Genomic DNA, 15,280 nt, shown 5'->3' on the forward strand with positions numbered 1-15,280 from the left:
ATAGTTTAACAACTGGTTGGTTGGCAGAGCCTGCATTTGTCAAAGAGAGAATTTTAAGGAAGTCCTACTCCGGAAGTATCTGCTTAGAGCTGAATTTCAGTAGTGCAGAGTACTAAGGAGCACGTCTCTTCTGGAGTGCGTTTGCATCTCAGGTAGACTTTCCTCTTCCAAAAAAAGCTTCATCTTCATGTTCGTCTGCTGGGATCCACCTGCTTGTTTGGAGACATACTGATTTGCAATGCAGATTAGTAGCGCCTCTCTTGCCTGGCCGAGCTATCCCTAAGTTTTTTGCTGGGATATAAGAGGTTGTTTGCTTCTTGATGCCGATGCTAGCTGCAACAGAAAGCACCATGTAAGAGGCAGAAGAAGAGAAAGGGCCAAGAAAGAGGAACCTCCTTGCTGTCATCCCTTCTGCTATCTGAGGGTCAGGCTTGGCGAAGAATGTCGATGCTTACGCCCATCCTGAAGGCCCCCGAGGTGAAGGAGTACCTCTGCAAGGGCGAGCGCTTCATCAAGTGGGATGATGTGAGTACCTGGGCTACCACTGGGCTTTTCTGCATGTGCCGTGTATATAAAAGAGCATCAAGTTTTCCCTGTACTTTCCAGAAGTCTGGAAGCCCAGATACATGCCCATATGTATGTGCAGTGATGCTGATCTGTACATGTAAGAGAGGACCATGTGAGTGTGCATGTATGTGCTGTGTGCATGGGTAAGTGGCAGTGTGAGTTTCTTGGTGCTGCAGATGATGCACAGAGGGGAAAGGGGTATGGGAGGAGGAAAGCTAGATGGCTACATGTATATTGATATAGGTGATGTGGATATCTTCATGTGTATGACTTCATTGTGGAGGTAGTGGGTAACAAACCCTGACCCTCAACCTGTGTCTTGGCTCCTGAGGAACTTCTCTGTTGGTCCAATCAGAGTCCCATGGATTAGTCTTGGTAAAGAAGGGCTATCACTGCAGCTATGCTGCTTGTTCTTGAGACAAAGGAAGTAAGTGCTTGGTATTGTACAACTCCCTGTGGCAAGAGGACCCTGCACTCAGAGGCCATCAGCAGAGTTAGCCAGAATAGAGTTCTCAGGAGCTCAAGCAGAAAGGCTCTCCAATGTTGTAGAAGGAGGGAAAATCAGCCTTGAATCTCTTCCCCTTCTAACCCTATTGCTAAAGGCAGTTAACAAATCTGGCAGATGATGCTCTTTTCTCTTCTGGCCCTGTTCATAACCAGAGTGCTGGGGTTAGCCCATGAGCCTCAAAATCCACACAAGATGTAGGGTCCAAGCTCAGATAGGTCAGAAGCTGCTGGCTTATCCAGCCGACCACGGGGTCTTTTTGTCTGAGTTCTCCAATGAGAACCCGTCCTAACAGGGAGCAGAAATCCTGGAGCTGGAAGGGAGGAGGAAGCTCTCCCTTGAGTCTAGCAGTCAGTTATCACTATCTGCCAGGAAGGCAAAATGTGGCTGCTGCCAGTATTGCCACAGGAATAGAACAGGGCCAGTAGAACAGGGGGATGCTATGGGTGTATGGTAGTTGGCTGGCTCCACAAAAAGGCGTTTTACACAGTACTGAAAAAGAGGTTCATTTAAAACATTTCAGTGTAGAAAGTAATGGTGGGCTATTAAAGTGGATGTAGAACTGGGGTGGAAACAATGGGCACAAGCTAGTGGAAGCAGTAAGAGATGGAGGTGGTGGCTGATAATATGCAATAAATCAATGACTTGCAATGACAACCTAGCAGCAGTTGGGGAAGCAGGTGTGTAGCATTTGGAGGAAAACAAATGGTGCTGAGCAATTTACTACAGAATCTGAAAGAGAATGATGCCAGGGCTCAGTGGAACATACCCTCTTAAACAGGATTGCTGCTGGCCCAGTTTTCTTGTGGTTTCCTTGAGCAGCACAAACAGGAATTTTGTTTCTTAGAGTTCTGTTAGCTAAACTGATTTGTCTGTTAGCTAAACTGATTCATCTGTCCCTTGGGTTTCGGGTGCCCATCTTAAGAACTCAGACCTGATTTTAAGTACTTCTCTTGGAGTTGCTGAGCGCTTAGTGTCTCCACAATTAAAGTGTCTCAAGCAGAACCTCCCAAAACTGAACTCTTAAATCAGAGACAACTTCTGAAAATACTGTCCTCAGTCCCTAAAAAGTCAACAGCCTGGTCCTTCAGGGGAAAATCACCTCTCTGGGACTGGGATATTCCATTTGCATTGCTCCATCTCATCATTCTTTCCTGTTCCAGGGGTGTGGAAAGCTGCCAAAGTAAATGTCTAGACAGCTTGGGCTGAAGCATTGCCAGTGGGCTAGTGATGCTTGTTTTTTCAGGTCCTTCTCATTGTTGGCAGTGAATTTAAGACCCAGCTACCTTGTTCTGGGCAGATCCAAAACCTTCAGGCAATCACTCATTTCAGCTGGATTTTGTAGCCTCTGCTTTCTCAATACTGGGCTGCACAGAGTGCTAAAGAAAGCCTTTGGAACAGTCCAGGCTAGACACAAGAAAACATAATTACATGTATATGGAAAATGCCTGCTCCCTTCATTAAGATGGATATTATTTTTAGTATTCTCAGCTAACTGCCGTGACCCTCAGTGGCCTTTTAGTATGTTCAGCTGACCCAACAAGTGCAATGGAGACCTTATGTTTTCCCTTTCTAGGATAGTGCTTTGTTGAATTAGACTGTAGTCTCTGTGGGGCAGGCACTGGCTTTATTCTGTGGTTTGTACAGTGTCCAGCTCAGGAGGACTGCAGTCCAGATTAGGAAGCATGGGTGCTACTGTAATCTTGATGATACCTAGCTATTGCATCTATCTTAGAGACCACTTCAAAGCCACAGCTACCACAGAATATGATTGCCCGCCTCTGAAGGAGAGCAGGCAAATATAATCCCAGGCTTGTCATTCAGACATGTCTGTGTTCTGCTTTGGCTCCCAGTTGCCTTATGAGTGCAAGTGGAGGTGCTAGTTTTCATCTAAAAAACTCCAAATGGCCTGGCTAAGCTATGTCCAGGTTTCCTGTTGGGCCACATCACAGCAGTGATTTTTCACAGCTCTGACTCTGCTCATAGGATTCAACTGTAGGCCAAGAGCATCAGGGGGTTTGAATGGAGAATCCTTGTCCCTGGAATTTACCATCTGCCTGCTATGGTGTCACAGACCAACCTGGAGAACAGTCAGGTTTTTTCTTCCTTTGAGGCAGTAGTGAGAGGGCAGGAGACACAGGGATGAGTATGATTTGTGTCAATACCCAACAAGAGCTTGCAGTACTTTCTGTAATTTTCAAGATCTCCGCAACGGTGGTACCCTGAGCTAAACTGAGCAAACATAGCTGTAACTAGTGTGACTTCTTCTGGACAAGAAGGGGGTGGTGCTTCCTCGTGATGAAGTCCCCACATGATTTTAAAAGGCTGTTTTGTGGGAGAAGAAGGGAAGACTGGGCCACATCTCTGGGGGAAGCTTGTCATGCTCAGCCATAGCACTTTCATACATGCCTGCCTTCTAAAGAAGCAGCAGTGTAGCTGCACTAATTGACCTTTTATTCAGCACTTCTAATTAGCCCACCCCAAATTCCATGCAGACAACCTGTGAAGAGCAATGCAGCATGCTTAGGAGTTCTGCTGCCAGGCATGGTGCAGTACTAGGATCATGGTCAGTGGCATCCTCATTTGTATTTAAGTGCCACAGCTACTCTTCCAGCCTGCAGCGATGACTTAATGGAACAAACTAGAAGCTATGGGTGCCAAATAGGAGTGCATATGTGTCTGCATGAGCTTTCTCCCTAATGCAGTATAGGAGAGGTAGCAGGCAGTGAAAGGAGAAGGGAATGAAGTGTGAAAAAGCATAGCAGACATATTGTTCTTGTGGCTGCTTGCAGATGTGAGGGGGAAAAAAACCCCAGCACTATATTTTAAAATCAGCGCACTCTGTGCCTAGCCCAGCACATGCCCAGAAGAGGCAATACATTAGTTACACCTGACTTCCCCATTATCTGTAAAGATTGGGTGCATTAGTAGGGCTTTCCTGGCACGTTTATTTAATAGCTGATTGAATCAGCTTTAGCTAAAAGTGCCAAAGAACCCTGCTGAAGTGCCCATTGACGCAGCTCTGCAGGGTTTGTAATGCACTGCTGCTTTCAGTAGAGTGGGATTGGGGGGAGGATGTTCCACATCTGTCAGGACCCACAGTGTTTAGTCCCCATGCAAGATGCCAAACCTGGGGATTTAAGTGCCTTAGAAGTGATACAGGTCATAATGGCAACCCATACTTCCCTCACAGCCCTGTCAGTATGCATCAGCTTTGATCTTGAGGAGCTCTTCCCTACCACACTGAACAAATCCGTACAGATTAACCTTCACAGCCCCTGACTCTGAGCCACTGGAGATGAATTGAATCATCCATCTGATTTACTTAAACCACAGAATAGCCAGGAAATGATTCACTAGGCCTGGGTGGCATTTGAATGGGGAACCCTACATCCCATGATGTGTTCTCTGAGTCATGGAAACCTAACTTTCTTTCTTCTGGTTTTGCCAGGAAACTACAAGTGCATCTCCTGTGATTCTCCGAGTGGACCCAAAGGGTTTTTACTTATACTGGACCTATCAGAGCATGGTAAGTGCTAAGATTTCACAGCCTAGTCACTGAAGTTCAAGTGGAGCTTGTTAAAAAAATAACACTCACAGCAAAGAGGTAGATATCCCATTGTAGAAAGAAACATCACGGAAAGAATCTCAGCTATTGCCATTTATTTATCAGACAATCCATGGGCAGCTTCAGGAAAGAGCTGCAAGTTGAGCCATAGACAAATCAGGTGAGCGAACAGTATCTTTTCTGTCTATCACATTGATATTTTGAACCTACATAGCTTGCAATAACCATGCATCTCAAAGCAGGTCTACAAAGGCAAGTGAAAATTAATATACCTTTTTTACCACATAGGCTGAATAAATGGTTCTAAGTGAGAAAATGGCAGATTTGAGAACAGAGTCTAGCTGCCAGTACACAGGTACACCCATAATGCATCCCAGGCAGCTCTGGACTCTTCTGTAACTACATCCTATGCTTGTTCTTTTTAGACCTGATCTTGCATTAAACAAACTGGAGAGGGACAAAGGTGATAGACAGAAGATGTTAAAGTAGGAGAGAAGTTGGATTCTCTAAGGCTAAGCTGGTACACACTGTTGACCCTCGTATGGGTTCTGAGAACCAAGAAAGGGTCAAAGTGCCAATCCCACCAAATTAAAGACTCACAACATAAGATTATCTAAATGTTTAATAGCAAATTCAATAACAAAAGGTAGAAAAGATACAGATGACCAAAAGGCACAGATAAGGTGTATCAAGCACATGATTAAAATTTAAAAAGCACGTTTATCTCAAGGCATAAAAATCTTATTGGTATTTGAAAACAAATTAATCTTAACATTTCTAAGTCTTGAAGTCTTAAAAAGCCTCTAACAAGTGGCTGTCCTTTTAGGGAAGGGACCTTCTTACCTAGGTTTCAAAACTAAGTCTCTAAATAGTACTAACCAGGCAAGTGGCAGTTCAGCAAGAACCATAGTTCAGGAGTGAAAAGGAAAAACACCAAAGTGGTATTTATACTCTGTGGCTTGGCTAAAATATTAAAAAAACACCTTACTAAGTAATTTAAAGGGATAAAAGCATTCCTAATCGGCACTACTCATTAATATCCGTATTCCTATTCTTATTCTCTCTATAAGCATTATTTTATCTAAAATTAGCCTTGTCTATCATCAGACCACTAAGTGTACTCAAGGTGACCTCGTAATCTTTACCCTAGTTTTCATTCCCTCCATTTTACTCAAACTTCCTAAAATGGTTCACACCTTGCAGCTTTCTCTCACCTGAGCATATCCTTTGCCCTTTGTCCTTTTAGCAAAACTATAGTTTAAGCGGACACGGGTAACTGAACTATCATTAAAAAAGCTTAAGGCCTACAATGGTCTACAACAGAGAGTGAGAGGCAAAGCAAGGGGAAGGAATGATGGGCATACTAGGTCAGAAGGGTGAATTATTTCCTAAGAACTGGGCTGGAACAAAGGGAGGCTGGCAGTCTGGAGGTGGAAGGCTTCGCTTGCTTACTTCTGCTTTTGAGAGCTGTGGCTCAGCTGCACTTCCTCCTTCTGACCTACATAATGAGAAGGCAAGACAGATAAAGAGACAAAACAGTAATGCTACAGAGTGGTACCATCAGGGACTCCTGGGGGACCATTAGTACCATCTCTGTAACAATGAATTATTTTACAGGGCTTGCCAGCTGTGACAGTAAGCTTCCTTGCAGCAGCACCTCTTGAATTGCAGCAGTGTGAGACACGGAGTCAAGAGCAGCAGTAGCAACTTGTGCTTACCGTGTACCTCTATTGCATGTGTACTCTTTTCCACTGCACATCTCATTTTTAAATATCTGTCATTCCCTTAGCCCAGTCTCAGAAACAGAGCTGTAAGGAAGTACTCCAGGATGTGTACTCCTTCCTGTCGATGTGTACTCCTTCCTGTCCTGCTGCAGCAGCAGGCTGGGGGGCCGAGGGGTAGCTCTGGAGTGCTTTACTCCACTTTTGTAAACCTAAGAAGCTGCGTGAACCTCCCAAAAATGGGAGATGTATGGTTTCCAGTTTTTTCTGAGCACCTTATTGGTGTTATCAAAATACACCCAGAGAAAACAGCAGCAGCTTGAATTGCTGGTAAGAAGTAAGACTCTAGTCAGGTGACTAATTTTACTATGAAATGCAGCAAGAGTGGATTAGCATCTAGAATAAACCATCTGGTAGCAGCATAGGGCAGCTGCCTGCTTTACATCCCAGGAAAAGTATTTGATTGGCACTTCTCTCACTGCAGGAGAGCATCTGCAGGCAGAGTAAGGGCTCACAAGGCTTCTAGGCAAGCTAACAGGGCTGCTAGAGGTAGCTGGTTAGCTGGCTGATGGCAATATGTGGGGTGATATGGGCCACGTTATGAGCTGTATGACAGGGCAAACTGGTGGGCTAATACAGCTGGAGATGGGCATGAATGGGAGGCCTAGGTGATTGGCAGAATAGCATTGATGGGGACATTACTCACTGATGGGCAAGAGGCAGGTTCAGGACATTGGAAATAGGCAACCAATAAGGATAGGCATGTGTTGCCTTCTTGGTGGCTAACCAAGTTACCCTGCATACACAACCCACTCACCACCACCCCCAAAAAAATAATGTGAATTCCAAGTCCAGCAACCAGTGTCTGGCATCAGCTTAGGGCTGTGGAAGTGAGACAATGCAATGTTAGTGTGGGATGGGTTATGCTAATTAGCAAATTGAACTTTTGAGTGTGCCCAGTGTGAGCTAGATGTTTCCACAAATCTGAGCAGGTTCTGACTGAGTTGAAAGCTTACTCCGTTAACAGAGCACTGTGGTTTTCTTCCTGGATGCCTGCTGTGCCTTACCCATCCTGTTATGTGTTTCCAGGACTTTGTGCTGATTCCCTGTGTCTGGTTAATGGCATTTTACTGAACAACATTCCAGCCAACTCAGTCTCTGCCCTTCCATCCTACCATTAGGGCAAGTTTGTGGCCTGTCCTTAAACGATTGTGTAAGGTGCTGTCATCTCTCACAGTGCAGGAGACTGGGGCAACTGCAGCCTTTGTGAGATATGGTCCCTAGACAGGGTGGCCTGCCAGGCTCTCCAGTGTAGTCTTATACTTTGCCCCATCACCCCCAAAAGCTAAGAGGTGGAGTCACAGACCAATACCACATCTGTGCTGGCCAGCAGAGCCAGCCATCTTCTACAGTGTTGCCACTGCATAAAGAGCTCTGCCATTGCTGCTGCTTCCAGTGGGGAGGTTCAGTTCCTCACTGCTTCCAGGGAAGAGCTGTGGCTAAGGCCTGCCAGAGACCCCTTGAGACCTTCTCTTCCCACTTGCTCTACTTTTTCCTCCCATTGCCATCATCCTCCTTGGTGTTTTTCTTTTGCAGGACATGGAAATTCTGGATATAACCAGCATCCGAGACACCCGAATAGGGAAATTTGCCAAGATCCCCAAGGTGAGTCTATGGCTCCTTTCTGTCATAAGCTAAGCCCTGAGCAGAGCACAGGTTAGTGTTTGTGGGGAACAGGAGTTTCCAAGCTGTGATGTGTATGAGTGTATATGGAAAGTGGTGTGACAAAAGCCGCTAACAAAAAACAAGCCTGTCCTTTTCAAACACACAGTCACTGTAAACATGCCCTGTAGCAGGCAGGAAGATGCCCAAGAAGCAAAAATGACTTCCTTGGCTGCAAATGACACTGCCTGACGAGACAACCATAGTAGTTTTATTTAGCAGTGTGCTGTATGAGGTGGCTGCTCAGCAAGCAGCGTACGTTCTGCTGGCACACAGCTGCCTGGCTTTCTGCTTCTGCCCAGCTGCACTGCCTGAACTACTGAGGCAAATTACAGTGGTCCGGAATATCCCACTGCCAGAGCTTCTCTTATATGATAAATGCATACAAGGGTGGCTCAAACTGGCTGCAAAACCTGCAGTCACTGGGAGCCCTGTGCTATGTAGACGCTTCACCTTTAAGAGATTTTCAATTTTTCTGCTTGCAGGGTGAGTTGTTTTAAGGACACTTGTGCTTAAGCTCTTGTCTCAGGTGTGATTTAAGCTTCCTGAAGCAAAAGGGGTTAAGTGGTATCTCAGTCAATTGACTTTTATTTTTTGAGTATTGGAGTTACTGTTCTGCATTCTGAGAAGCTGACTACTGTTCTGCAGCTGTTTATCAGAAATAGTATTCGTGTTTTTGTTTTCAACTTCCCCTTCCATGGCAGAAACAGAAAGGTAGAAATGAGGATGGAATGTGAAAAGACACACAAGAGAACAAAGATAAAATGACTACGAGCAGGGGCTGATCCAAAGGGGGTGCAGTGGCACAGCTGCATCACCCTTTCAGACTGGACCGTGCTGCTAGAATCTCCGGGAACTTCAAAAAAGAATCCGCAAAGCAGAAGAGAGCCTCCCCTTCCCCTCTGTGCTCAGAGGCACGTCCCCTCCCCACCCTTTTCCTTCATCTCCCACCTGCTATGCTGCTTTCCCTGCTGTACAAAAATGTTATGCTGGCTTAAGCATCCCTACAACCAACAGCTGCAAATGGATAAATCTTTTGGTTTGGATTTTCATTTGAAAAAGGGGCAGGGGGGAATGGAGTTCACCAAATAATCATGCTATTGAGTGCTGGAAGTCTGGTGTTGAAGACAGTCAAAAACAATTTCATAATAGGGTGCTGTCTAGGTATGGAAGACTACCTTAAGGCTGTGTTTCAAAGGATTACCAATGATGTACTGCAGGAGTGCACAGTGTTGTCCATGCAGATGACATCCTAATAGCCAAGAGAAATTCAGAGGACAATGCCACAATATGGCTTTACATTAACAAATATAAATATGCTTTTTCATATTCAGGTTTTTGATTGAGGCGTTTTGTAGATGCAGAAGGGATACCACCCATTAAAAGTGATGGCAAAGAGTAATGTCTGGATTGGACCCATAGGCTCCAGATTGCTTAAAGATTAGGCACCTAGCCCCAGAAGGGTGATTCAAAGAAACAATGAGATGCCTGGACTCAATTTCTGTGCAGCCAACAGAAAAAGCTGGGCTTCTGGTAAAGATGATTCGAAGAGCTTGGACACAGACTGGGGAGTTGCCTTGGGCTGATCAGTGGGAAATGCCAATGTAGGAGTGTGTCTGGACTCCTGCCTGCCCCTGGAACTTACTTGCTTAACTCAGCATTGCACACTAGGTGCCTGCATTCATTCAGGATCCAAAGCCGCAGGTTGTCTTTTAAGGGTAGGTGTCTAACTGAGAAGAAAGAGCGGTTGCTGGTGCCCACCAGTTCACCATACCTGTCAGGTTAGAGCACTCCAATGTGGCAGGGGATAGATGAGAATCCTGCTGTATTTTTATTTGTTGTTCCCTAATCCAGTGACTCTCTGGTGTAATAAACAGTCCCAGAGGGAGAGCATGGACCCCAGATCTTCATTTAGGCTGAGTGCCCTAAGCAGTAGTCAGGTTCCTTCTTCTTCTGGCCCAAGCAATCATTCAGCCCAGCTGTCTAGCTTCTATAGGAAGACATATTGAGCACCCCAGCCCAGCCCACTCCATACCCTGCTAGATAGAGCAATTTTCCTGAAAAGTGAGAGACTTGGGCAAACACTAAGTTGTTACATTGCCACTTCCATGACTTGGTCTTTTGAATGTTGGGTTTTTTTTCTTTTTTCCCTTTTTTCCTTTCCAAGTACCTGAACTCAGTGTTGGTGTGTATGAAGTGTGCTTTGAAAATGTCTACCAGCTCCTCTGAGAATTTAGGTGAAGATTAGGCACTGATCTGCCTTGTGTCTGCTCTATAATGGAGCTGAGGTGGGAGCTAAGAATCCAGGTACTCAGAGCAGGTATTTCTGGGTATGTGAGGAAGCCTTATTTTATGTGATTAAGGCTGTTGCATTCCTGAATGTGAGCAATGAGCCAGTTAAGAAACACGATGAGTCTTGTGGCCACTGGAGTTGGGATAGTCATGATCACTTTTTCTGACTTAAAATCTGCCTTAGTGTAGTTTATCAGATTAGATCTGACCCAGCAGCTATTAAGTATTACAGAATATGTCAGAGCTTCAGTCATTTCTGGCCATGTGAAACTGTTACGGAAGGTTCACCCCAAATCTGTCAATACTAATCAGCCCCAGGTCTGCCTCTGCCATGTTACAGTGAAAAATACATAGTACATACTCTGCAGGGTTTCCTACATAAGGTAGATATTGCTGGTATATTGCTGCATGGGGGGATAAACTAGGAAACAGAAGTAGATATTAGGAACTGTGATATATGTTGTACGGGTGAAGGGGGAGATAATGGAGAGACGTAGTTATAATTACAAGATGGGGCTCCTGGCATTTAATAAAAATGTTTTGGTTTTCTTTGGCCGGAGACGGGAGGTGGCCCCAGAAAATAATTGAGGATAGAAGAGAACGCTTCTGTGCAAGGCATGATCCTAGCAGGATAAGTGTTGTCTTGTTTCAGTTCCTCTCCCTGAGGAACATTACTGAGCATAACAAATTCACTGATTTCCCATAAGGTAAAACTGTGATTTAGCTTTTGCATGGAGATTGTTTTTAAGAAGTTTACAGGGGAGCAGTGTGATGTATTATGGAAAACAGTGCTGTGGCTTTGAAATGTACCTTCTACTTCAGGTCACAGGGCTGCATGGTAGCATGTGATCATCAAGTCCTCCTTTTTAGTTTCAGCTAGGATTCAAGGTCCTTGCAACAGAGGGGGTTAAAAGGTTTCTCCATGAGAAGGTTTTAGGTTGCAAGTGTTAGGAGTTCTTGTTCTACACACTAAGAAAATCAAGTTGTTTTGCAGCTGCCTCAGAGAAGGAACTTTCCTATTTTTGCTTTTAACTTCTCTGCATATGGTAAGAGCATACCACAAAGGGCCCCTGCACAGGAAGCTGTGACAGAGCAAGCTCTCCTTCCGTGTGTACTCCAGGCCCTGAAGAGCCTGGGAGGCAGGAGTCCATAGGAAAGTCTTCCTGCCTCTTTAGGGGGGTCAAGGAAAGGGAGTGTCCCATCAGGGCCATTGGAAAGCCTGGGTACAAGACTAGGGAGAATCATGTGGCTCCTCTGAAATCAGCTGGCTGCAGTTTGAGTTTTCTCCTAACAGGGAAGCAGCCATGGGCTCATTGCCATTTGTCCAGCATTTAAAACATACAAGGGATTTGGAGGGGAAGCCAAGCAGCAAGATAGCTCCTTGGTCATTCTCTGTCCCTCCTACCTAGGGAACATCGATGTCAACAGCATTAGAGGGGTTGTAGATTATACATTATCAGGTGGAGCCCATGACAAGCACATATTCTTCATGGGCCCCACAGAGGGAAGCAAAGTGACTTGCTCAAGGTTACCCAGGATATCAGGGGCAAGAAAGGGCATGGAAACCAAGTCTCCCAAGTTCTGACCTCCTGGACAATCCTTCCTCCCCAAGAGGCCTTCAGAAGCTGAATTTGCCTAATGCCCAGGGAAGGCCCTACCCACATTCAGCCAAGCCCCTTCAACATCCTTGTCCCCCACCTCTACATCACATTGCTTCAGTGTGAATTCATGTTAGTGCATATGCAACCCCCAGGGCTCCCATTTGCAGTTTTGAATGTGTACATCTGAAAACACCCCCTACCCCGCACCAAACACATCTTCTCCCTATTAATGGCAATATCTTGTTTCCTCTGAGAACTACTCCTGATATTTTGTATTTTCCTTGATTTACACTATATGCAAACACAGGTGGGGTGAGCTTTGGCTCAGGTTCAACACTAATACAGACAAAAATTAGCAGCAACTTTGAATGCAAATTCAACAAGATAAAAATGTCACTGAATGCAGTTCAGCAGCATGCCAGAGCATTTTAAGAAGTTATTTGTAAGCCATTTGTTTTAATTTGAGTAACATGAAAAACATAAATAACAATAGTGGCTGTTTCACTTTGTTTCTTTTTGCTGCACTGCCTGACAGATGTTATAATTAATGCTGGTTGGGAACTTCCTGTGAAAGGTTTTTCATTTGAAAACAATTGATTTTCATTAAAACAAAAACTTGTCATGGCCTAGCACCTGTTTTGATGAAACTTGCTTCCCAAATCCAGAATGGGATTTCTGATCACAAGGATAGAGACAGGTCCCAGCAGAGCCAGTAGTCTAGTAGATGAAGCACTCTGCCAGAACAAAGACTTAAATATCTGTTTCTCACAGCCAAGTCACCTGGCATAATCTTATTGTGATGCCTGTACCCCCAGACTATTGACTTTTTGTCTCTCTCTTTCTCATTTATATGCCAACATTTTGAATAATCATGGTGTCATTCTGCTTCCAAATAAATGTTGAACCATTAACATTTTTCATGAAACAGAATTCTTATTTTCTGGTTACTCCTCCTTATAATCAAACATTTTTGGCTTCCATAGGTATTTATTTTAATACAATCCAGAAATACTTGACACAGTTAATAGTTAAACTGTTAAGGCCTGAAATATACTTGCATTAAGCAGATGTTCACATGTGGTATTTCAGACACCCATTGTTCACAAGGTGAACAGTGCTGTGTACATGAACCAATAAAGGTTGGGATTCACTAGCATTAGAAAGTGTTTCATATTGTCCATGGGATAGCTCAAAGTGCTATAAAGAGTTCTTTCTACGCATTGGATTAGAAAGTGGCAAAGCAATGACTGTAAACACAGTACCACCTAATTATGGAGGTAAAACAGACTTGGGTTTAGCATCTCAGATGGAGGGCAACAACTTGAGCTGTGGAATAGCTTGTACATCTGCATGAGACACTGACTGCGCAGTAGCTCATTACTACTGGACAGTCATGTCTTGTGGCAGGAAGCATGATGCAATGCGACTGTGCAGTAGTAACAAGCTACCATGTAGTTAGCCTCACCCAAAACCTGTTTGACAACACTACTGCACAATAACTCCAGTACAAAATGGCTGTGCATAATAACTGTTCAGTCAGCATCTCGTGTAGACATGGCCACTGAGTATTTTCAGCAGTGGGTACAAATGCAGTCTTTAGATTGGACAGGACTTGAACAACCCACAAGCTGTAGGCCCAAAAGGGGTGACTTATTACTGAAGACTATGCAGGCACACACTCCTGTGAATGCGAGAGATGCAAGCTTATGTCCATAATCCATAGACTCATTTTCAAAGGCAAAGGGAAAATAAGGAGCACTGTTCAATGGAGGTTGATTTTTGTTGCTTTGGGTTATGGTTGCTGCATGTCCCCCACTCCTGTGATTCTGAATTTTAGCCTGAAATGGCAGAAGAAGCTACTAATGGTGGTAGGGCCAGAATCCTTGGTTCTAATCCGTGAACCTACTTATGGCCGATTCTAGAGACATGGCAGGGTTTTCTTGTGAACCGTGATGTGTGTCCCACTCTGTTCTCCAGCTCCCATACTGCTAGAAGGACCACTTCCCTCAGCTGTCTGGCAGCTGCCTATGCTCTCAGGGCGATAAAGTGTTGTAAGGATTTTGAGCTACAAGCCCTGAGTACAGTTGGCATCAGGACAGCTTTCACCAAATCAAGAAGTAGGGAAAACCCAACAATAAGCCTCATTATATACTATTAAGGCAGCGCTAACTTCAAGAGCATGAGTTTTAGATCTACTCCTGGGCTTGACTTTTCCTTGGACATGATCAGCACAGATTCCCCTGTTATGTTATGAAGCTAGTACCCTGTGACTGCTCTACATAAATACCATGGCATAGACAGCATGGAGTGTCATTATAACAAACCAAGTATCATTTGGAGTGTGTCTGAAGAACACCTCTGCTTGGTGCTATATTGTGAGTGCAGGCATATCTTTGGTTGCCATTTTTTTCCTGCTGTTTCATGTGAAGAAAGGCTCTTCTCACTGCCTTTTGCACTAGGCACTGTGTTCTGCTTTGGTTTGGTTTGGGTTTTTGCTCATATTTGCATTAGAGAATTTGCTTACCTGGCTTCTGAATCTGGTTTGTACAGGTGAAGGTATTAGGGAAATCAAGTGAATAGGAAAAGAAGGGAGATCAGAGCTTGTAGATGAATCACTGTGGTGATTGCTTTTTGAAGGGCAACTGTAAAGTCTGTTTCTACTGTTCCATTTTCTGTGGGGTTTCACTTGTAGTCTGTCCTATCCTGTGCTATCCTCCTTTGTATGGGGCAGCCTCTATTTTTACATTGCAGTTGCAATATGACATAATCTCGTTGTGGTGTGAAACTGCACTATGATATGCTCAAGTTTTATTGCACTATGATTAGAGAGTGTAGTCTGAGCTCTCGATATCTTTCATTAGGTACCCTAGGGCCTCCATCATTATTAGATTAGAGTGCCTCACCAGTGCCAATTGATTTAGCTTCATAAAATGCTTTAGAGGGATATAATTCCTGCTAAACAGATGAGAAACTGAGGGTTTATCTGTGCTGCATCAATGACATGTCTTGGGGAGGATGGGTCTGCCCACATGCACCAGAGTCATTCCCTGACCCCAGCCCCCACTCCACCAGGGTGACATAATATCAAGACATTGAAAATGCTCCATGTGGCGATTTTGCGTAGCAGAGCAGATGCATGAAGGTAGCAGCTCTGTGTGACAAAGCATTCAGTTTGCCAAGACTCTGCTGTGAACCACAGAAAGTCTACACTAGTGATAAGCAACACAAAATTACAGGGGAGGAAGGGGAGGAGGGGACAGTGCGTAACAAATACAGGAAATGTGTTCAACTGCAATTTCTCTAT

General features: G+C 44.5%; 1 protein-coding gene across 2 annotated transcripts in view; it reads left to right on the top strand.

The window, feature by feature from the left end:
* PLCB2 (phospholipase C beta 2) overlaps positions 1-15,280 on the top strand; it is an 82,108-nt gene that overhangs the window by 18,091 nt on the left and 48,737 nt on the right. Inside the window, exons 3-5 of one of the 2 annotated variants that reach the window (XM_090033452.1) lie at positions 137-525; positions 4,524-4,601; positions 7,958-8,026. In XM_090033452.1, the coding sequence (XP_089889578.1) occupies positions 442-525; positions 4,524-4,601; positions 7,958-8,026 (231 nt within the window). In that variant the 5' untranslated portion in view covers positions 137-441. The remainder of the gene's footprint in view (positions 1-136; positions 526-4,523; positions 4,602-7,957; positions 8,027-15,280) is intronic. The other variant, XM_090033451.1, reaches the window with a different exon arrangement.

This window comes from Crocodylus siamensis, chromosome 2, assembly GCF_052110815.1.
Source record: "Crocodylus siamensis isolate JL-2025a chromosome 2, ASM5211081v1, whole genome shotgun sequence".
In the NCBI taxonomy this organism is placed as follows: Eukaryota; Metazoa; Chordata; order Crocodylia; family Crocodylidae; genus Crocodylus; species Crocodylus siamensis.